The 23,460-nt window shown below is 39.7% G+C and overlaps 2 protein-coding genes and 1 pseudogene across 7 annotated transcripts in view; 2 read left to right on the top strand and 1 right to left on the bottom strand.

The window, feature by feature from the left end:
• Positions 1–3,787, bottom strand: part of MASTL (microtubule associated serine/threonine kinase like) — a 32,262-nt gene extending 28,475 nt beyond the window's left edge. For all 6 annotated transcript variants that reach the window (XM_023632043.2, XM_001494482.6, XM_070254745.1 and 3 more), the window contains exons 1-2: positions 3,335–3,787; positions 278–415 (exon numbers count right to left, since the gene is read on the bottom strand). In XM_023632043.2, the coding sequence (XP_023487811.2) occupies positions 278–415; positions 3,335–3,520 (324 nt within the window). In that variant the 5' untranslated portion in view covers positions 3,521–3,787. The remainder of the gene's footprint in view (positions 1–277; positions 416–3,334) is intronic.
• Positions 3,788–4,309: 522 nt separating this feature from the next.
• Positions 4,310–23,460, top strand: part of YME1L1 (YME1 like 1 ATPase) — a 44,915-nt gene continuing 25,764 nt past the window's right edge. The window contains exons 1-3 of the mRNA XM_001495933.7: positions 4,310–4,677; positions 13,594–13,725; positions 18,965–19,127. Coding sequence (XP_001495983.2) covers positions 4,645–4,677; positions 13,594–13,725; positions 18,965–19,127 — 328 coding nt within the window. The 5' untranslated portion in view covers positions 4,310–4,644. The remainder of the gene's footprint in view (positions 4,678–13,593; positions 13,726–18,964; positions 19,128–23,460) is intronic.
• On the top strand, positions 6,621–6,789 carry LOC111771273 (U2 spliceosomal RNA; annotated as a pseudogene).

Below are 23,460 nucleotides of genomic sequence, written 5' to 3'. Positions count from 1 at the left end.
ACCCTGCAAAGTCCAGACTTGCCAGCCCCTACAATCATATAGGGCAACTCCTTAAAATAAATCCCCCTCCCTCTACACACACACACCCTATTAGTTATTTTTCTCTGGAGAACCCTGACTAATAAAACAGGCAAGATAATTTGGCCAAGGTCATACAGCAAGTAAGTGCAAGAGCTGGAATTCAAACCCAGGTACTCTGAACCCAGAGACTGTATTCTTAAGCCACTGGGTTCAGCGATGGCTGAATGAAGAAAAACATGTGAAATTATTTACTCACCAAGTAGACATTGTTTGCTGACTGCAGTGAATAGTACAAATGGACAATGAAAGGACTTTTGCTTAGTGCCAGGGCATCCCTCTCCGCCTGCACCTGATGAGTCATATTTTTGTTGATCATGTCTGCTTTCTTGACAACCTGTAGTAGAAACACAGAACGTGACAACATGACACATTCATTTCATTTTTTATTACTAAAGGTTCTCAGGTTTCAAAGTTGCCATCATGAAGACAACCAGAGAGAGGAAACATAAAGGTCATTTGGATTTCACATTGCCATCAGGAAACTGCCAGAAAAACAGCTAATATGGTGAAGACAAAAACAAACTTTCTTCAACATAGAACTACTTACCTTGGTATCAAGCAGCAAAAGTATCACATCTCTTTTGAGAAGGAAAAAGAAGTAAACAAATGCTCCCTGACTGCCCTACATATTCGTATAAAAAAAATTCTGTTCTGCTGTCCTTATAACCAAGACAAAAGATAGGAATGTTCCTAATCAGCCCCCAGATCATCAGCAACGTCAGCCCAGGGAAATAGCAGCTGGTAAATTTTTTTCACTTCTGATTCTTTGATGCATGGGAATAGATTCAGAAAGAGAAGGCTGTAGGAAGTTTGTTTGCCGAGAAAAAAAAATCTTAAGAATGGTTAGAACTACTGAAACTTAACAGTGTCAAATGCTGTCCTATAGAAAATAATAACTAATTACTCTTTTCAAGGTTCAAGGTAATTGGTATGGAAGCAGAACTACAATCTACAGCAAAACTGGAGCACTAAACCGAATAGCCAGTAACACTGAGATCAACTCTCAGGATGATTACATAAGAAAAAAAAAGTCATATTTTTTCCAAAGATTCATTAGAGTATTTAATAGAATCGTTAATGCACTGTAAATTCTAGCCTTACATCCTTTCCATAAGAAAACCGAGGGAAATTGACAAAGCCAGTCTGGAGCCTGATGTCACCCGTATTCCACCAGACTGAAAGCTTTATGAGGCCATGTTTGTTTTGTTCACCAGTGTACTCGAGATCCTACACACAAAGGGGATGCTCAACAAATATTTATCGAAAAAATGAATTGGTGTTTTCATTTCAACAACTGATAATGACATTAGTAAGTAAAGTAGAAGGAAAAGCAAAAAATCTTGGGAACATATGAAGCAAGGCAGAATTAATTTCAGTGGGGTAGGTCTGAAAGGTCAGGGAAGGTGTGAAGGCGAGCTAAGATGAACCTTAATACATAAACAGCATAGGTGGAGAAGAGCAGAGAAGGGCAGAAGAAAAGCACTTAAGGAGGAACCAGCATAAACATAAGCTCAGAAGCAAGACAATACGTGGCATTGGATTAGCCAATTGTCTGGAGTGGCTAGAACATAGGACATGTGGAAGAGAGAGTGGAAGTTTAGAACCAGACCTTGGAGAATGACTGCTTTTCCAAGGAGTTTGGACTTTAGCTTGCATATCACAGTCTAAGGAATGGATGGAAAAATATGTAGCGATTCCATTTAGGGGCCTATTCCAATAGACTAGGTATGGAAATGAAGGCATAATGAATGTCAAAAACATCATGTCAAGTGAAAAAAGCCAGATGCAAAAGACCACATATTGCATGATTCTATCTATATGCAATGTCCAGAAAAGGAAAACCTAGAGATAAAAAGTAGATTGGTGGTTACTCGGGGCTAGAGGTGTTAAGGGAGGAGGCACTGCAGATGGGCAGGAGAGGTCTTCTCACGGTGATGGAAAGGCTGGCTTGTGGTGATGGTCACTCAATCTTTAATTTACTAAAAACTGAACTGTAAAAGAAAGAAGGAAGGGAGGGAGGGAGGGAAGGGGGAAGGAGGGAAGGAGGCAAGGAAGGACAGAAGAAAGGAAGGAAGGAAGGGAGAAAGGAAGGGAGAAAAAACAAAGTCCCATACTTGGGCAGATTTTGGAATAGAATGGAGGAGGTAATAAGAATGAATATGAGACAGAATTGACAGGATTAGTTGAGAGGATATACACAGGAAGCAGAGGAAAGTTAAAATGACTCAAGTGTCTAGCCTGAATGGCCAGGACAAAGGTGGTGTCATTAAATGTAGAGAGGGAACACGGGAGGTTCGGAGTTTAGGCAGTTAGGTGGAAAGGACCGTTTAAAGTTAGGTAAGTACAACTTTGAGGTGCCTGCTAGAGATTCACATAGTAATGTCCCTCAGGAAAGTGAAACTGCATCGGCACTCAGACTGGTTTCTTTTCTTCATCAAGTTCGCTCAGGGCTGGAATGTGAGTCACCTGAAACTATGCGAGTGGATGAGAAGCAAGAGAGGCCAGAACAGCTTCAAATACATTGGAAGCTCTTGAATGCTTGTGGAATGATATATACTGCTCCAGGGCTAAAGGAGTGATTTAGGACATCTTTCAGCTTAGTCTTTAAATAAAAGTACATTCTAGATTTATAATGAAAGGTTTGAAGAGAAAAAAATGGGGTTTGTTTAATGAGATCTTTCGGTTATATAGTAGGTCCGGAATTAATCTATATCATTGCGTGGTGACTACAGTTAATAATACCACATTGTATATTTGGAAGTTGCTAAGAGAGTAGATCTTAAAAGTTCTCACCACAACAAAAAATATTTGTAACTGTGTCCTGATGGATGTTGACTGGACTTACTGTGATCATTATGTTGTACACCTGAAACTCATGTTATTGTCCATTCTATCCCAATAAAAGAGGAAACTAATCTATTATCAAACTGACAGAATTAAAATATAATTTGGAAATAGCTATTTCAAATTTAAAGTTTCAAACTTAATCGTGGTAAAGGCCAAGTCAGTAGAAAGGATTCAGAAGTTCTGGTGTCTCTCAAGCACTCGCGGTGCGAGCAGAAGGGCGGGGCAGCGGCGGGACTCCGGAGAGCCCGGCTGATGTCACCCCAAGGGGAAGTCAGCTCGCGGGGCTCTGGGGCCTTAGTAAGCCGGGCCACCGCCTAGGTGCTCCAGCGGCCTGCCCAATTCAGCGGGCAGGAAGGGGGGCTGAAGGGCCGGGCTCTTTGCCTTTCTTTACTCCTTGACCTCTTACCTTCACCGCATACAACTTGTCGCCTTTCTGCCCCAGATACACCTTCCCGAAGGCGCCCCGGCTAATGGGCTTCACTATCGTGAATTCCTCAATGGAGGGAGGTCTCGGCAGCGGGATCCTATACACGCACTCCACCGTCGCCGCGCCTGCTCCACCATCCTCCTCGCTGCCCGCAGCGGCCTCCATCGCAGGCCAGCCCGGACCGAACCCGCGGCCGGCGCCAAGGTCCCTTTCCAAGCCACCAGTCCCGCCAACCGGGTTCAAAGTTAGGCTCCGCCCACGCCGCACGCCGGCCGTGACGTCACGCCGTCGCCGCGCGGAGCCCCGCGCAGCCCCGCCCCGCTACCCCCTGTAGTTGACGCGGAAAGAAGCATGGGGCGTGGAGGCGGGGCGCTGGGCAATCGTCTAGCCAGCCACAGGCTCTTCGGGGGCAGTGCCCGCGGCCCGCTTGCTTCGTTTGTCACGACCGGGGAGGTGCAAACAGTTCCTGCCTGACGGAAAAAGGAACGACGGGGACTTGAATCTGCATGGCGGGATTTGAGTTTTCTCCCGACCTCCTATCGTGGCTGCTGGCACCCTGCTTCCACTATTTTTTGTTTTTAAATTACTCCTTCGCGACCTCTCACCCCCGGGAGGAATGTAAACCAGTTTGGTCTGTTCAGGAAAGCGATGGCCAGTGAAGCCACAGAATGTGGAGAATCTGGATGAGCAGGAAGCGCTGGCTGGCCCTGTAATCTGACATTTTAACACGATGTAACGTACCTGACTGAAACAGATTAGAACCAACAGGAAGAATTTTCTGGTTGATTGTGGGGGCGATGGCACTAAACCATAGCGAAAGGCCTTACAACTCGAGGCCCAGTCGGAAGCGAATGCGTTGGACGATTTGACAAGGAAGCTGTAGAAAGTCAGGTTTCACAGTGGGGACGCCGGTCCCCCTTAAGAAAAGGAAACCTACAGCCAGAGAGCTTTGGGGAGCCAGGGCGTGTATTATTCCACGTGAACATCAACTACTTCGGGGGGGTGGGGGGCGGGCAGTGGCCCTAAAAGGGCGGAGCCCTGACGTCTGTCCCCGGAAGGTGGCACTCACCTGCCCCGGAAGTACTGTTGCTTTAGAGGCTTGTCTTCCGGGGCAGGTTGTCTGTCGCAGCAGCTGTAGGAAAGGGAGGCCATTTTCCGTTTCTAGCAAGAGTAGGGGGTAAGGGGAGGAAGAGAAAGAAAAGGAAGAAAGGGCTCAGCGCCTCCCCGCCGGGCCGTGGACAGTGGGGCAGTTTCGGCAGGCGGGTGAGGTGGCTGAGGGCCCGGAGGAGATGTTTTCCCTGTCGAGCACGGTGCAGCCCCAGGTGAGTCCGCCGTCCAGTCCATTTTTCTCCCCCGCGGCCCGCGGCTGTTTGCCGTTTGCGTTGGGTGGAAGCGGTTAACCCGACGTGCGTCCGCAGGTTTAGTGGATCAGGGGCAACGCTGAGGGTCGGGGCTGAGACTTATTAAAGCGCCGACGATGAAGCAGAGGCATGATGTGAGCGTGATGGAGACCTTGGCTTTTCGAGTTGATTGCGTGGAATTTTTTGCTAGAGAGTCCACCAGGCATTGTTCAACGCCGGACATTCTGGGGTGGGCGGGGGGAGATCGTTGCTGTAGATGTAAAGGCAGCGGGTAATGTTCCCTTTCCTCCTTTTTGCCTCTTCAAAGACTTTAGTATTCATAACGCCGATCCCCTAATCTCTTTGCCTTTAAAGGGCATTTAACCCAAACTTGCTATAATAATTTCAATAATCTACCACGAATCCTTTCTTTTTATTGACCATAAGTGACTGATACATATATATATTTCAAGTTATTGAGTACTTGTAGTTAAAATTTTGAGTCGGCTTCCTCCCCATCTGTTTATAAAGCAAAAAGAGGGCGGAGAAAAATGTTTCCAAGGGTTTTTAATTATGTTTCAGGAGTAATCGCTGTGACAAAAAATCTTTTTTCACGGTAACCTTTTGATAGTTTTTTGGAGGGAGAGTTCTCAGTTTTGCATGTAAAAGGTTTTTGAAAACATTCAGACTTAAAAGTGTTTTGACACAGTTTTGTAGTTTAAACATATAATTATGTTCCTTTGTGTAATCCCCTCTCACTTGGTTTTTTTCCCCTTCTAGTACTGGCTAGATAGTAGAAAATAAAAAGGTTAGTCATTTATTGGACATCAGTAATATGCCAGGTGAATAAAGCAAATCTTTGGTGATTTGGTGAAATCTTAACGGTGACATGAAGACAAAGATGAGTAAGAGCCAAGTGAGGAGTGAAGGGAAGTGAACAAGTATCCTAGGCAGACGGAGGGATATCTGGAGTTCCAGCATAGGGAAGAGTTTAGCCGATTGGAGGAACAAAAATAAGGCCAGTGTGGCGAGAGGGTAGTGATTACAGGGCGCAATGACAGAAATGAGGTTGGGGAGAAACCTTGACGCAGATCTTACAGGGAGTTATCGTAAGGGATTTTGGTCTTAATTTTAAGTATGTTGGGAACCGCTGAATTCCTTTTAAGCATGGAGTAACATGACCAGATTTACATTTTTTAAAGATCACTCTGGCTTCTTGCTGTGTAGAGAATGTGGAAGGGTAAGTAAGAGTGGAAGTGTTTTCAGTTAAGGTTGCTATTGCACGTTCAGGAGAGGGGTAATGCACCGCTAAAGTGGTCGCAATGGTTATGGAAAGAAGAGGACGAGATTTATTTTGAAGAAAGATTTGGAATTTCATAAGAGATTGGATATGAAGGATGATGGAAAGAGATGTTTCTGGTTTGACCAGCTGGTTGCATGAAGGTGTTACCAAAATGAGTGTCTGGAGGAGTCCTAGCAAGTGTTTGAAAAGAAGTCTGACTTGGCCTGTTGAGTACAGTATTAAACCTTTTGAAACTGAACTTCTGGAAGTTCACATCAAGAAAACCTCATTTTAGGAGACTGTATTATCAACTGTGTGGAGAGTTAGTGGTAGATGATTTTGGTAGAGATGGTGAAGGGGTTTCGTGTAGTACGGGCAGTCTTAACTGGGCTCATATAGGATCCTTATGCGTTTTATGCTGTGAAACATGGTAAACACATTTGTTATTCCTGGTTGCTTAATTGATTGAATACAGGTGTTTAAATTGTAAAATTAGGAAAGACAAAAGTTGAATATTTTCATTGAGAGGAGATTAAACTATCTTTTAGCATTTAAATACTTTTTTGAATGAGAAGAGATAACTGATTAAAATAAAACTTTTCAAAGGAATAGACAGAAAATATGTATCTTAAAATAAATTTGAATTACTTCTCCGCCTTTCAGCTTAAGATCAAGGATAGTATCTGTTCTTATCAGTTTAATATCTGATATGTCGCCTATCCTAGGACAATTTATTTTTTTTTGGTGAGGAAGATTGGCCCTGAGCTAACATCTGTGCCAGTCTTCCTTTTATTTTGTATGGAGGACGCCACCACAGCATGGCTTGTTGAGCAGTTTGTAGGTCCCAGCCCGGGATCGAACCGGCGAACATAGCCGCTACACCATTGGCTGCCCCTCAACCCCCAGGACAACATATTAAATTTAAAAACTGAGCTCATAGATACAGGGAACAGATTGGTGATTGCCAGAGGTTACGGTGAGGGGTTGGTGAAATAGGTGAAGAGGGTCAAAAGGTACAAACTTGTAGTTATAAAATAAATAGGTCATGGGGGGGCTGGCCCCGTGGCTGAGTGGTTAAGTTCGCGCGCTCCGCTGCAGGTGGCCCAGTGTTTCCTTGGTTCGAATCCTGGGCGCAGACGTGGCACTGCTCATCAAACCACCCTGAGGCAGCGTCCCACATACCACAACTAGAAGGACCCACGACGAAGAATATACAACTATGTACCAGGGGGCTTTGGGGAGAAAAAGGAAAAAATAAAATCTTAAAAAAAAGAAATAAATAAAAATTAAAAAAATAAATAGGTCATGGGGATGTAATGTACAGCATGGTGACTATAATTAGTAACCGTCACTCATTGCTTAACGACGGGGACACTTCTGAGAAATGCATTGTTAGGCAATTTGGTCGTTCTGTGAACATCACAGAGTGTTATTTACACAACCTAGATGGTATAGTCCACTGCACACCTAGGCTATATGGTGCTAATCTTATAGAACCACCTTCCTAGATGGAGTCCATTGTTGACTAAAACATTATGCGGTGCTTGACTGTATTGTATATTTGAAATTTGCCAAGAGAGTAGATCTAAAAATTCTCATCACAGGAAAAAGAAATTATGTAACTGTGGTGATGGATGTTAAGTAGACTGATTGTGATCATTTCCCAATAAGCAAATATCCAATCATTATGTTGTACACCTGAAACTTATATGTTATATTAGTTGGATCTCAATAAAAAAAATTTCACTCCTATAGTTTTAAAAGAGCTTATTGTTTCTGGCTCTAAAAGTAATACATACTCATTGCCAAAAATGCTGAAAAGAAAAATATAAATAAGAAAATTAAGTTACCTATAATCTCATTACCTAGAGAGATCACATTTTAGAATAAATTCTTTCATACATTTTATCTCTACACAAATATGTGTATGCATACTTTAAAAAAAGATGTTATAGATAATTTTATAGACTGCTTGTTTTCATTTAACAACATATCATGAATTTACTTCTATATCAATAACTATAGGATGAAAAGTCTTCAACTGGAATCTTAAGTTATCTGGGTTGGAATCCTTGCTCCTATTCTTACTAGCTGTGTGACTTTGAACATGCCACTAAACCTATCTAAATCTTTGTTGTCCTCATCAGTTAAATAGGAGGATTATAGTAACTCATTTTTATAACTGTTATGAGTATTAAATGAGATAATATAAGTAAGGCACATAGTACAAAATCCAGCATATAGGAGGAAGCCATTAATTTGTTCATTTACTGAACAGATGTTTATTTAGTATCTACTGTGTGCATTGTTGTTGCACTGGGATACAGTATTGAATAAAATAGAGAAAAGGAGAAAAAATAAAATAATACAAAATATGTAAATTACGTAAGCATTATGTAAAAACATTTTGTATTAATTATATAAGTAATATAAAATAAAATAGAGAAAAATAAAATAAAGAAAGAAAAAAATCCCTTGCCACATGGAACTGATATTTGAGTGGGAGAGTGAGGTATAATAAAAAATAAGTATTTGGTCTGTGTTTCCAGTTCTTGGCACAGAGCTTCTAAAACCCTTGGAATTTCCTGAGTGATGAGAGTCTTGTTATTTACAAGGCATCCCTTTGGATCACGCCTAAATTTATGTGAATGGGGTGACTTAAGTAGGGTCTCAGGATTGAGCTGGTCACCAGAAAGATCTGGTGGTTAGAACGTGGGAATTCTCAGCCCCGACCCCCCCAGCCTCGTGGGCTGGGGAGCTGCCTGGAGATGGAGCTCTGTAAAAACTCTTAAACAGTGAGATTCAGTGCCGACATTCACAGTGCAGGAGGATGGTACACTCCACATCCAGGGGGAATATGAGCTCCTGTGCTTGGGACCCTTCTGGACCTTGCCCTACCTCTCTCTTCATCTCGCTGTTCATTTCTTTCTTTTATGATAGACTGGTAAATGTAGATCAAGTTTTTTTTCCCCCCCACTTGCATTGCTCAGCACATGCCTGGCATTTAATGTGTTCAGTGCTTGCTACTAGTTACTATAATTTTATTTTTATTGATTTTAATAGTGTGTCATTTTTTATGTTTACATGAATTTCTGTAGGATGAATTCTTGTGAGTGAGACTCCTGGGTCAAAGGGGAAATACATTTGTAATTTTGATAGGTGTTACCATATTGCCCTTTAGAAAGGATATACTACTTTTTGTTTGTTTTTGTTTTTTTCTACTCCCAATTCATTTTATTGAGTCGGTTTAGAAGACTGGTTGAGATTACGAATTTGAGAATCAGGCATCCCTGATTTTGCATCCTGACTCCACTGATTATTAGTTGTGTGACCATGGCAAGTCACTAAACCTCTCAGAGCCTTCTTAGTCTTCTCATCTGTAATAAAATAATAATAATAATAATAAACTACTTCAAAGTACTGTAGGGAATAATAGGTGAGTAGAAACTAGTTAACACAGTGTCTCATCCAGTGCTCGATGCCAAAATAATCATCTTATATAGCATATTTATTTTTTAGCACCTACTGTGTGGCACCTTTTTTTTTAAGAGGTGACTAAACTTTAATGCACAAGTTGAAGTGTTTTATTTATTTTTTAAAATTTTATTTATTTTTTACCTTTTGACCCCCTTATTTCTCCCACTCTCCCCTGCCCCCGCCTCTGGCAACCACTAATCTGTTTGCTGTATCTATGAGCTTTTTTGTTATTGTTTTTTGAGATTTCACGTATAAGAGAGAACATATGGTATTAGTGTTTCTCTGTCTGACATATTTCACTTAGCATAATGTTCTTGAGGTCCATCCATGTTGTTGCACATGGCAAGGTTTCATACTTTTTTATGGCTGGACAATATTCCATTGTGTGTGTATACCAGATTTTCTTTATCCATTCATCCATCGATTGATGCTTAGGTTGTTTCCATATCTTGGCTATTGTAAATAATGCTGCAACGAACATGGGGATGCATATATCTTTTCAAGTTAATGTTTTTGGGTTTTTTGGGGGGTAAAGACCTAAAAGTGGAATTCCTGAATCATATGACAGTTCTATTTTTAATTTTTTGAGGAATTTCCATACTGTTTTCCATAGTGACTACACCAGTTTACCTTCCCACCAATAGTACACTAGGGTTCCGTTTTCTTAACATCCTTGCCAACACTTATTATTTCTCATCTTTTTGGTAATAGCCAGCCTAACAGATGTAAGATGATAGCTCATTTTGGGTTTTGATTCACATTTCCCTGATAATTAATGATGTTGAACATCTTTTCATGAACATTTTGGCCATTTTGTATGTCTTTGGAAAATTATCTGTTCAGATTTTCTGCCTATTTTTTAATGAGACTTTTTTTTTTTTTTTGTCATTGAGTTGTATGAGTTCTTTATATATTCTGGATGTGAGCCTGTTATCAGATATATGATCTACAAATATTTTCTCCCGTTTAGTAAGTTGCCTTTTCGTTTTGTTGGTGGTGGCCTTTGCTGTGCAGAAGCTTTTTAGTATTGTATAATCCCACGTCTTTATTTTTACTTTTGTTGCTTTTGCTTTTGGTGTCAAGATTCAAAAAATCTTGCCGAGACACATGTCAAGGAGCTTACTGCCTGTGTTTTCTTCTAGGAATTTTATGGTTTTAGGTCTTATGTTCAAGTCTTTAATCCTTTTTTTTTTTTTTTTTTTTGCTGAGGAAGATTTTGCCGTGAGCTGCCAATCTTCCTCTTTTTGCTTGAGGAAGATTGTCCCTGCAGTAACTAACATCTGTGCCACTCTTCCTCTCTTTTGTATGTGGGTTGCCGCCACAGCATGGCTGCTACTAGTAGTATAGGTCCGGCCCAGGAACTGAACCTGGGCAAGGGAAGTGGGTCATGCTGAACTTAACCACTAGGCCATGGGGCCAGCCTCATCTTTAATCCATTTTGAGTTAATTTTTGTGTATGGTCTAAAATAGTGGTTGAGTTTCATTCTTTTGCATGTGGCTGTCCAGTTTTCTCAACGTCATTTAAGGACAGAGACTGTCCTTTCCCCGGTGTATATTCTTGGCTCTTTTGTTGTAAATGAATTGACCATATATGTGTGGGTTTATTTCTGGGCTCTCTATTCTGTTCCATTGCCATATGTTTTAATTACTGCAGCTTTGTAGTAGAGTTTGAAATCAGGGAGTGTGATGCTTTCAGTTTTGTTCTTCTTTCTCAAGGTTGCTTTGGCTATTTGCGGTTTTTTGTGATTCCACACAAATTTTAGGATTATTTGTTCTATTTCTTTGAAAAATGCCGTTGGAATTTAGATAGGGATTGCATTGAAGCGATAATGGCTTTGAGTAGTATGGATATTTGAACAATAGTGATTCTTCTAATCTATGAGCACGGAATATCTTTCCAATTATTTGTGTCTTCAATTTCTTTCATTAATGTCTTGTAGTTTTTAGTACACAGGTCTTTCATCTCCTGTCTTAAATTTACTCCTAGGTATTTTATTCTTTTTGATGCAATTGTAAATGGGGTTTTCTTTTATTTCTCTTTCTGATATTTTGTCGTTAGCATATAGAAACACAACAGATTTTTGTGTATTGATTTTGTATCCTACAGCTTTACTGAATTTGTTTGTTAGTTCTTACAGTTTTTGATGGCTTCTTCAGGGTGTTCTATATATAATATCATGTCATCTACAAATAGTGACAGTTTTACTTTTTCCTTTCCAATATGGATGCGTTTTATTTTTTTTCTTACCTAATTGCTCTGGTTAGGACTTCAAATACTGTGTTGAATGAAAGTGTCAAGATTGCCTTGTTCCTGATCTTAGAGGAAAAGCTTTTGGCTTTTTAGCTTTTCACCACTGAGTATGATGTTCGCTGTGTCATATATGGCCTTATTATGCTGAGGCATATGTTCCCTTAAGTAAAGTATTTTCCTTAATTCTTTTAGCTGTTCTAGCAAATTATTGAACCTTAGGAGGAGGTTGTAGGAAACCCTGATTTATATCTGTCTGGTAGATTAGAAGTATGGGTGGCCTGGGACTTTTGTATGGCATCTGAAATGGGATCAGGCTTGTGAGGCTGAGCTCTTAGCCTCTGGGTACTTGGTGTCAATTGAATTGAACTTTTGGACACCCAGTTGGTGTCACAAAATGGGATGAGAGAGACAGATGACAATATATAGATAAATAAGTAAATATATAAAGTGTGTTAGATAGTCAAAGTGTCAAGAAAAAAATAGAGCACAGGGGCCAGCCCGGTGGCCAAGTGGTTGAGTTCGCATGCTCCACTTTGGCCGCCCAGGGTTTCATGGGTTTGGATCCTGGGCACGGACGTGGCACCGCTTGTCGGGCCATGCTGGGGTGGCGTCCCACATGCCACAACTAGAATATACAACTATGTACTGGGGGGATTTGGGAATAATAATAATTAAAAAAAATTGGCAAAGTTGTTAGCTTATGTGCCAATCTTTAAGAAAATAGAGCAGAAAAGGGGGATAAGGAATATTTTTTAGAGGAGGGTTGTTGAAAAATGAAATAGGGTGGCTAGGGAAAAGACTCATGAAAAGATGACTTTTAAGTTAAGAACTGAAGGGAGTTTGAAAGCAGGCTGTGTTACTAACTGAGCGAGAGGGAATCAACGGCAGTCCCAAGGCCTTGAGGTGAGGGCCTGCCAGGTGTGTTCCAGGAGCAGCAAGGAGATCAGTGGGGCCAGAGCGGAGAGAATGAAGGGGAGTGTAGTGGTGGATAGATTAGGAGGTGGAGTAAAGAGCCACGGAGGGCTTTCTCTGTCCTGGTTGTTAGGACTTCGGCTTTTACTGTGAGTGGGAAGAGAAGCCGTTGAAGGGTTTTGAGCAGAGGAGTGGTGTCATCGGACTTTGGTTTTAATGGCGCAGGCGCAGGGAGAATAGTCAGGAGGCTGTTGCAAAAATCCACATATAGATTAGATGGCGGTGACTTAGAACAGGATGGTGCAGTGGGGAGGCTAAGTTTAAGGTTCTGGATATATGCTTACCTTTTTAAAAAGTCTGTGAGATATTTCATTTTGTGGTGGTATCATTTATTTAGCCACTCCTCTAACGGTGGACATTTCTAGCTTTCCACTAATTGTAAAATGTTTTGATAAAAATTGTCATCTACGTGTAGGCAAGCACTTAATCAGATTACTTCCTTAGAATAAATTCCTAGAAATTAGATTGCTGGGACAACGAAATGTGTATACAGTCATGTGTCACTTAACAAGGATACTGTCTGAGAAATGCATTGTTAGGTGATTTCGTCATTGTGAAAACATCGTAGAGTGACTTACACAAACCTAGATGGTACAGCCTGCTACACACCTAGGCTATATGGTACTAATCTTCTGGGACTACCATGGTATATGTGGTCCATCCTCCACGAAACGTCATCATTCAGCGCATGACTGTATTCTTAATACTTTTGATTCATATAGCCAGAATACTATCCTGAAAGAATATACCCATTGTCTTCCTGCCAGCAATAAATCTAAGTATTTACAATTTTTAATATATAGTTTTGATATACAGTGTATGTAACTTTTTAAACATCCCAAATCCTGCCAAAAAAATTTTTTTTCTGTTGTTTTTTTTAAATACACTCTTAATTTCGACTTTTATCTTCTTCTAGGTTACAGTTCCTCTGAGTCATCTCATCAATGCCTTTCAGTCACCTAAAACCACGTTTATTTCTCTCAGTGCATCCGTTTCACAAAACCATCATCGAGATGCAGTTCCTGAGCGTGAGGCTCCCAGCAGTGAGGTAATAGCTTTTCCCCTGGTTGTGTGACAAACCTTTTTTGATTTAGTACATCGTAGACATGTTTGAAAGATCTTTCTGTGTTTAGCTATTTGGAACAAGGTGATTTCGGTCTTTAGCTTAGTTTGTTACATTATTAAAGATGTCTAATTCTGGCTTTATTTTACATATAGAAAAGTTAGTTTTTAAAAAAAAATTTTATTGAGGTCATACTGGTTTATAACATTGTGAAATTTCAGTTGTACATTATTATTTGCCAGTCATCATATAAATGTGTCCCTTTACCCCTTATGCCCACCCCCTAACCCCCTTCCCCTCTGGTAACCACGAGACTATTCTCTTTGTGCATGTGTTAGTTTATCTTCTACGTATGAATGAAATCATACAGTGTTTGTCTTTCTCCGTCTGGGTTATGTTGCTTAACACAATACCCTCAGAGTCCAGCCGTGTGGTTGTGAATGGGACCATTTCATCTTTTTTTTATGGCTGAATAGTATTCCATTGTGTGTATATACCACATCTTCTTTATCCATTCATCAGTCAGTGGGCACTTGGGTTGCTTCCACGTCTTGGCTGTTGTGAATAATGCTGCAATGGGCGTAGGAGTGCCTAAGTCTCTTTGAATTGTTGATTTCAAGTTCTTTGGATAAATACCCAGTAATAAGATAGCTTGGTTGTATGGTATTTCTATGTTTAATTTTTTGAGACATCTCCATACTGTTTCCAGTAGTGGCTCCACCAGTTTCATTCCCACCAGTACTGTATGAGGGTTCCCTTTTCTCCACATCCTCTCCAACATTTGTTTTTTTTTTGTCTTGTTGATTATAGCCATTCTGATGGGGGTAAGGTGATAAAAGTTGGTTTTATTCTTTAACATTTAATCTATAAAAATTTTCATGTGGCGGTATATTTGGTATTCACTTCCTAGATTACTACTCGAATGATACCACTTAGATACTCTTTCGTGTTCATCTCACAGTAGCAGTGAACCCGCAGTTAATGACCAAGATTGCCTTCCCAGTCTCAGGGAAGATAGAAAAGTAAGAAGTTGTCATCTACCACCTTATAGGAGCTTTCACTGTAGCTGAACAATTAGCACATAGGAACCGGAAAGTGAAATGTCTAAGCTATGAAAATATACTTTCGGTACTCAGAGAATTCTAAAATCAGTGTTGCCTAGGATAGTAGGGAATTCCCAGCCTAGGAGCCTTTGTGTTTATACAGTTCCTTAATAAGATAGTTGCTTGTAGCTCAGAAGACATTTTTCATAGAAAACATTATAATCTATAGTTAAGTTTCCCCAAAGCCTCTTTAGCCCATAAGTAGTTTATATTGTTAGTCCTGACATCAGGGGCTATAGCAAAGGAGAGTGGAGGAGTTGGACAAAAGTTCACTTTGGGGGCGGGTTTGTGGGGGCTGTCTTAGGATAAAATTTTAACTAGCTGAAAGGTTTGTCTTTGTCATTTTTATGCTTCCTATTTATACTTTCTGCCCAGTTCCTGTTGCCTCTTTCTGTAGCCATTGTCTTTCTGCTGTCGTGACACCTTTCTCCGAAGTTACAAGTTACGGTCTAAGAGAGCTTTCCTCATGAAGAGAGCTTTCCTCATGAAAATGCTACATGTATCAAGATTGCTACATGCAGCAAAACTGTGTACATGTTAGAAATTTTGGCAAGTATTATGTAGGTAGAAGAAATTCACCTGTGATCCTGTTTCTCAGGGATAATGCTATTAACCTTTGTATTTATATTTCATTTCTCTTTTTTCTCTTGTAGTTTTATATTTTATAATAATTGGATCATGCTCTATATGCTGATTTAGATTCTGCTTTGTTCATTTAAAAGTTTTGTGAATTTATGTCGTTTTCTATGTTTTTAATGACTTCAAAATGTTGGGTATGATGTCCCTTTCTTGGATATTGTTTCAATTTTTTGTTGCTATAGAGAGCACCACTTTTACCGTTTGTGTTGCTAAATCTTTAAAATTGCTGGGTCAGTAGTGAAGTACATTTTGGGGCTTCTAGAAGCCTGTGTGAAGCATAAGAGTAATGGTCTCAAAGACAGAAGTGATGTTCTTTACCTCTGATGTACCCTCACTAGCCTTACTCTTGTCTTCACTGACTGCTCGTTATTGCTTCACAAACATTTCACTCTCCTTAAGCATCCTACCTCATCTCTCCTCTCACTCCCTTTGCTGTGTGGCGACTTTGCTCTCATCAGGTCTTGCTCATTCAAACATCCGCTCCACAGTGCAAGTAAAAAATCTTCCTTTCAACTTCCTTCAAGCTACTGACTTCTTTTCCCTTTGCTTTCAGAGTGCTTGAAAAAGATACTCTGAACTTAGAACTGTACCTGCAAAACTTTCGTTCACACTACATCCCATTGTAGTTTGGCTACTACTTTTACCATTTTACAGACTTATTTTGCTATATTTTGTTGATTTCCTTAATACTAAGTATAGGCCTTTTAAAAAATTCACATCTTTTTCAACTTTTCCTTAGCATTTGATCTTGCTGAACATCCACTACTTTCAAAATACTCTTAAGTTGAGTGAAGTTATATTGCTGATTTTTTTCTCTTTCTGTTTCGCTGGCCTTTTTTGTGGCCAACCCCTTAAATATTGAGTGTACTGTGCATTTATCCTTAATCTAATATTCGTTATGCACAGTCTCCCAGGTTATGTTACCCGTTTTCATATCTTCACATAACGTTTATATATCTTTGTTCTGCTAACTCCCAAATATATCTCAAACCTAAAGTCTCTCTAAAGTTTTAAAGTAATTTATCTAGTGGCTTGTTAAAATGTCCCTCTAGACAGGCTCCAGGGACCTCAAAATTAAGATGTCTGAAACTGAGCTACTCCCCCAGATTCCAGTATATTTAATCTTAAAGCGGTTTCAGCCCCTTTTTATTGGTCTGGGTCTAACTGGGAGAAAGAAACCGCATAGTTATTTGAACAATGAAAATTTAATGTAAAAAATTAGTATAACTTTTTAGTTTATTATTTAAACAACTATATTTTTACAGAGGATTGGAATAAGTATAGATTGGCTAGTAATAAGTAAAGAAAACTCTAAAATTCATATAAGACGAGCAGATTCCAGGAACAGCTAATCCTCCTCAGACTGAGATGGAGCATCCCAGGAAGAGTTCTCCTCCCTCGGGCTGAGGTCCTGATCTTGTGGGGGAGGGCATGGCCTTGGCTCACTGAACAGCAGAGAAGTCACTGGGGCCACGCCAGCTGAACTTGATGGAGATCTGCCCCCTCGGGTACCAGGGAAAGCTGTTCACGGGCATGTTTCTCACTGGAAAAACTGCTCCAAAACTGCCCGGTGAAGGAGTGGTGCCATGGGAAGCTGCTGGGTACTGCTGGCCACTGCGCTGCATGGGCCAGGCTTTGGAGAAGCTGCACAAGCTGCAGGAGAGAAACCATGCGTGCTGCAGACAGGAGCTCGCTGAGTGAGCACTCTAGAACCAGGAACAAACCCTCTTTCCTCCTGCAGTGTCTCTCGAGTGCCCTCTACTGACACAGCTTGACATCGTGCCAGCTGGCAAAGGAAAAATACTTAAAGGGCCCACATCCGTGTTCATGGCAACAAGAGGGATGAATAGGAGCTGAGAGACAACAATCGAAAACCAGCACATCCATCCAGCACCCTTCTCCCTCCCATCTCTCTTACTCTGCCCGTTTCTTCAAATGTCTGCTGTCTGTGATTTGTTATTTCCATCCTTCTTAGTTAGGGTTTAGTTCAGCCTCAGACCGTTTTTCTCTTCTTCTATCCAGCGTATCTTCTTTATCTTCTATTTTCTTTCTATCAAACAAAACTAATCTTATTAGCTCTAGAATTAAATTCAAACAGTGCTCTTCACAATTTGTCCATAGCCTGTCTTCCTAGTCCCTTCTTCCGTCACTAAACTTTTTACTACATCTCAAACATTCCCGGCCCTTTGATGACTTCTTCTTTGCCCCCTTCCACAAGGCTTCCTCCCCCAGCATTTTGCTAATTAGTTGTTACCTCAGTGAAGCCTCATCCTATTTAGGAAATTAGTTGCTCTGTGTTCCGTGTTTCTCTCACCACTTGTTTTTATGTCTCTGTAATGGTAGTTACCAGGTAGTGTATTTACCATGCTTTTGTGGTCCGAGGACCTGACACCCAATCAGTAAGGGGAGTCATTCTCTTTCTTAGTTAAGACTCTGTATTTCCCTTTTGAAGTCTATGTATTGTAAACAGACTTTTAGGTTTCCCATTTTAAAAGATAACTGTTGAAAAGTTGCTCTTGAATATTTCAGTCCTTCTGTTTCCATTATAATAATATCCTTTACACTGAATAATTTTTAGAAGTTTACAAAGCACTTTTAAGTATTTGCTTTCATCATGCCTCTAACTATCTCACTACATATGTTAGGATACACAGGTGAGGAAGGCATGATGTCTTCCGTTGACCCATACTATCTCGTTGTGAAATAGGCAGGGCGTATTTCGTCCTCATTTTACTGGTGAGGAAATGGATTCTAAGAATATGAATGACTTCTCACAAAGCTAGGAAGTGACAAAACCCCTGAATGTCAATCCACAGCTATAAAATCTGTGGATGTAACTTTACATCCACCGTAAGAAGTTGTTACATTACTTAACTCTGTTTTTGCTCTCCTTGCTTCAAGTTCTAGCTGTTTGGGGCTTGTAATTGTTACCGGTCTTTAGTGTTTTCCTATCAGCTCATGTGGACAAGAAAATAACTCACCTCAATCCAATTTTAGTTACTTTAGAACTGTTTCAAGGTGAGTGCATTTTCTTGCCTGGTTTGCACACATTTTGACCTTGTTCAGTTTCCCTCCTTAGTTGAAGTTAGAGATAGGTAACTATAGAGCCTCTCAGTTCAAAGAAGGATCTCAGCACTGAGGCCGGAAGAGTGAGATGTCCTGTGGTGACAGAGCATACCCTTTCTCTATCAAATGGGCTTCTGCCTATGGGCAGTAGGGACTGGAGGAAGCTTTAAATCTCCGTGGACTGGTGATACCATTGGGAATAGGATTTTTTCACCTTTGTCAAACCTCATATGACCAACCTCAGTAAAACTAGAATTATAAAAATATTTGTACCAACTTATTTTTTAAATATTAGGAAGAAAAGGGAAATCAGTACATTTGTTGGATTTTTAAAAATCCATATTGTTTCAACTGATGATAACTCTTTAAGTTAAATACCTTGATAAAACTGCTTACTTGGGCGGATTCTGTTACAGGCTGTAGTGAACTTGAGAGACCTTGGATTATCTGAGTTAAAAGTTGGACAGATTGATCAACTGGTAGACAGTCTACTTCCTGGATTTTGCAAAGGCAAAAACGTTTCTTCCCATTGGCATACATCTCATGTCTCTGCACAGTCCTTCTTTGAAAATAAATATGGTAAGTCAAGATATTTTTTCTTCCAATTAAAAATAAGCCATTTTAATGCTATTAATAATTCTGATAGATACCATTTATTAACATCTACTATGTGCCAGGTTCTTTTCTGAGTTCTTTTTGTTTTTGGGGTCACTGTTCATATTGGAAGAATTGTAGATTTACAGAGAAGTTGCAAAGGTAGTACAGAGAGTTCCTGTATACTCTTCGTCTGGCCTCCCCTAATGTTAACTACTTATAGAACCATGGTACGTTTGTCAAAACTAAGAAATTAACATCAGTATAGTACTTTTAACTAAACTATAGACTTTATCTAGATTTTACAAAATAAAAGTTAATTTCTCCAAATCGCTAGTTTTTCCGCTAGGGTCCATTTTCTGTTCCAGGATCTAGTACAGGATACTACATAGTGTTTAGAATAGGGAGTGTTGTGTGTTGTTTGTTTTTTTTTTAAATTTTAGATGACAAACATTTATTGGATTCCAGGTAACATACTAATCTCTAGGAATACATTGAAGAAACAGTCATAGTCCCTTATTTTATAGAATGTCTTTTCTTATTTGAATTTTCTTATTTGAATCTTATAATGATCTAGTATTATAATAAGTAGGCAGTTTGTTTGAAAGGAACGTCAGCTGCGTGAGTTTCTTTTTGGGTGGTACTTAAGGAATTTTAGAGGCTTATCAAAATACTTGTTTTATGCTGATGAAAGGAGAGATTTTTTTAATCAATGTAAGCTGTAGAAGCCCGGGAATAATAGAGCAAGTTTGAATAGTTTTGTGACAAAGGTTTGATTTGAAGCTGTACTTTGTATAAACTTAATTCATTTACTAATTCTTCATTCTTCTTTTGGATAAATAAAGAATTCAAGAGTGAGAAAAAAGTTTTTGAGCTTGGATTAAAAGTCTGCTTTCATTTTTTTTTTATTAAGATTATGATAGTTAACAACCTTGTGAAATTACAGTTGTACATCATTATTAGTCATGTTGTAGGTACACCACTTGACCCCTAGTGCCCTCCCCCAACCCTGGTAACCACTGATCAGTTCTCTTTGTCCATATGTTAACTACCACCTATGAGTGGAGTCATACAGAGTTCGTCTTTCTCGGTCTGGCTTATTTCACTCAACATAATACCCTCAAGGTCTGTCCATGTTCTTGTGAATGGGACGACTTTGTCCTTTTTTATGGCTGAGTAGTATTCCATTGTATATATGTACCCTATCTTCTTTATCCAATCATCAGTTGCTGGGCACTTAGGTTTGTTCCATGATTTGGCTATTGTGAATAATGCTGCAATGAACATAGGGGTGCATGGGACTTTTGGAATTGCTGATTTCAGGTTCTTAGAGTAGATACCCAGTAGTGGGATGGATGGGTCATAAGGTATTTCTATTTTTAACTTTTTGAGAAATCTCCATACTGTTTTCCATAGTGGCTGCACCAGTTTGCATTCCCACCAACAGTGTATGAGGGTTCCTTTTTCTGCACAGCCTCTCCAATGTTTGTCACTCTTGGTTTTGGATATTTTTGCCATTCTAACAGGTGTAAGGTGATATCTTAGTGTAGTTTTTGATTTGCATTTCCCTCATGATTAGTGATGATGAGCATCTTTTCATGTGTCTATTGGCCATCGTATATCTTCTTTGGAGAAATATCTGTTCGTGTCCCCTGCCCATTTTGTTTGATTTTTTTGTTTGGTTTGATTTTTTTGTTGTTGAGCTGTGTGAGTTCTTTATATATTATGGAGATTAACCCTTTGTCAGATAAATAACTTGTGAATATTTTTTCCCAATTAGTGGGCTATTTTTTTGTTTCAATCCTGTTTTCTCTTGCCTTGAAGAAGCTCTTTAGTCTGATGAACTCCCATTTGTTTATTCTTTCTATTGTTTCCCTCATCTGAGGGGTTATGGTGTCTGAAAAGATTCTTTTGAAGCTGATGTCAAAGAGTGTACTGCCTATATTCTCTTCTAGAAAGACTTATTGTTTCAGGCCTAATCTTTAGGTCTTTGATCCATTTTGAGTTTATTTTACTGAATGGTGAAAAAGAATGGTTGATTTTCATTCTTTTACATGTGGCTGTCCAGTTTTCCCAGCACCACTTGTTGAAGAGACTTTCTTTTCTCCATTGTAGGCCCTCAGCTCCTTTCTCGAAGATTAGCTGTCCATAGATGTGTGGTTTTATTTCTGGGCTTTCAATTCTGTTCCATTGATCTGTGCATCTGTTTTTGTACCAGTACCATGCTGTTTTGATTACTGTAGCTTTGTAGTATGTTTTGAAGTCAGGGATTGTGATGCCTCCAGCTTTGTTCTTCTTTCTCAGGATTGCTTTAGCAATTTGGGGTCTTTTGTTGCCCCGTATGAATTTTAGGATTCTTTGTTCAATTTCTGTAAAGAATGACGTTGGAATTCTGATTGGGATAGCGTTGAATCTGTAGGTTGCTTTAGGTAGTATGGACGTTTTAACTATGTTTATTCTTCCAATCCATGTGCCTGGAATGTCTTTCCATCTCTTTATGTCGTCATCGATTTGTTTCAAGAAAGTCTTGTAGTTTTCATCGTATAGATCTTTCACTTCCTTGGTTAAATTTATCCCAAGGTATTTTATCCTTTTCGTTGCGATTGTGAATGGGATTGAGTTCTTGAGATCTTTTTCTGTTAGTTCATTGTTAGCGTATAGAAATGCTACTGATTTATGTATGTTGATTTTGTACCCTGCAACTTTGCTGTAGCTGTTGATTGTTTCTAACAGTTTTCCTAAGGATTCTTTGGGGTTTTCTATATATAAGATCATGTCGTCTGCAAACAGCGAGAGTTTTACTTCTTCGTTGCCTATTTGGATTCCTTTTACTTCTTTTTCCTGCCGAATTGCTCTGGCCAAAACCTCCAGTACTATGTTGAATAAGAGTGGTGAAAGTGGGCACCCTTGTCTTGTTCCTGTTCTGAGAGGGATGGGTTTCAGTTTTTGTCCGTTGACTATGATGTTGGCTGTGGGTTTGCCATATATGGCCTTTATTATGTTGAGGTACTTTCCTTCTATACCTATTTTATTGAGGGTTTTTATCATAAATGGATGTTGGATCTTGTCGGATGCTTTCTCTGCATCTATTGAGATGATCATGTGGTTTTTGTTTCTCATTTTGTTAATGTAGTGTATCACGTTTATTGACTTGCGGATGTTGAACCATCCCTGTGTCCCTGGTATAAATCCAACTCGATCATGGTGTATACTCTTTTTGATGTATTGCTGTATTCGGTTTGCCAAAATTTTGTTGAGGATTTTTGCATCTATGTTCATCAGTGATATTGGCCTGTAGTTTTCCTTCTTTGTGCTGTCCTTGTCAGGTTTGGAGATCAGGGTGATGTTGGTTTCATAGAATGTATTAGGGAGTGCCCATCTTCCTCTCTTTTCTGGAATAGTTTGAGAAGGATAGGTATTAAATCTTCTTTGAATGTTTGGTAGACTTCTCCAGAGAAGCAGTCTGGTCGTGGACTCTTATTTTGGGAGAGGTTTTTGATTACTGTTTCTATTTCTTTACTTGTGATTGGTCTATTCAGATTCTCTATTTCTTCTGATTCAGTTTGGGGAGGTTGTATGAGTCTAGGAATTTATCCATTTCTTCTAGGTTGTTCAATTTGTTGGCATATAGTTTTTCATAGTATTCTTTTATGATCCTTTGTATTTCTTTGGTATCTGTTGTGATTGCTCCTCTCTCATTTCTAATTTTAAAAATCTGCTTTCATTTTATTATTTTTTATGCTACGCTCCCTCCTTCCTGAGGGGAGCCGTTAGTGGTTTAGAGTGAGGAGGAGACTAGGACCAAACTCAGTCCTGCCCCCAGTGACTATGGGATTCACTTTCTTTCTCTAAATGGTTGTTTTCTCATGTGAAGTGTGGGGAGTAACTCCTTATCTCACGTTGGAGGATCAAATGAAATAGTCTAAGTAAAGTACGTGGTCCATAGTAAGTATTCAGGAGAGTAAAATTTTTGTTACTATCATTATTATTATAGTGTTATTATTACTATTGCTCTTCTGGGCTGCACATTACATTTTCTTTTAAGGTTGTTCCTCTTACTGCCAGCCGTTTTCTTGGCTTAGGCAGACAGAGATATTAAGAAGGGGCTTCTTGACTTGACCGTAAGGGTTCTTAGAAAAATCCCTGAATCCTAACTGTAATATAAGGATAGATGAGAACCAGTGTCTATTTTTGTTGCCTACCTTTTCCCTGGGGTCACGGGTGTAACCTAAAATGGGGCCTATTAGTCAAGAGTGGGAATTAGGAAGGATTACTGAACTATTCGTGGCCTCCAGCTACGGAAGGAACGTTCTTTGTA

The sequence above is a fragment of the Equus caballus genome, chromosome 29 (assembly GCF_041296265.1).
Source record: "Equus caballus isolate H_3958 breed thoroughbred chromosome 29, TB-T2T, whole genome shotgun sequence".
Classification (NCBI taxonomy): Eukaryota; Metazoa; Chordata; class Mammalia; order Perissodactyla; family Equidae; genus Equus; species Equus caballus.
Note: the sequence above shows the minus strand (reverse complement) of the source record. Positions and strands in the feature narration are given on the sequence as shown.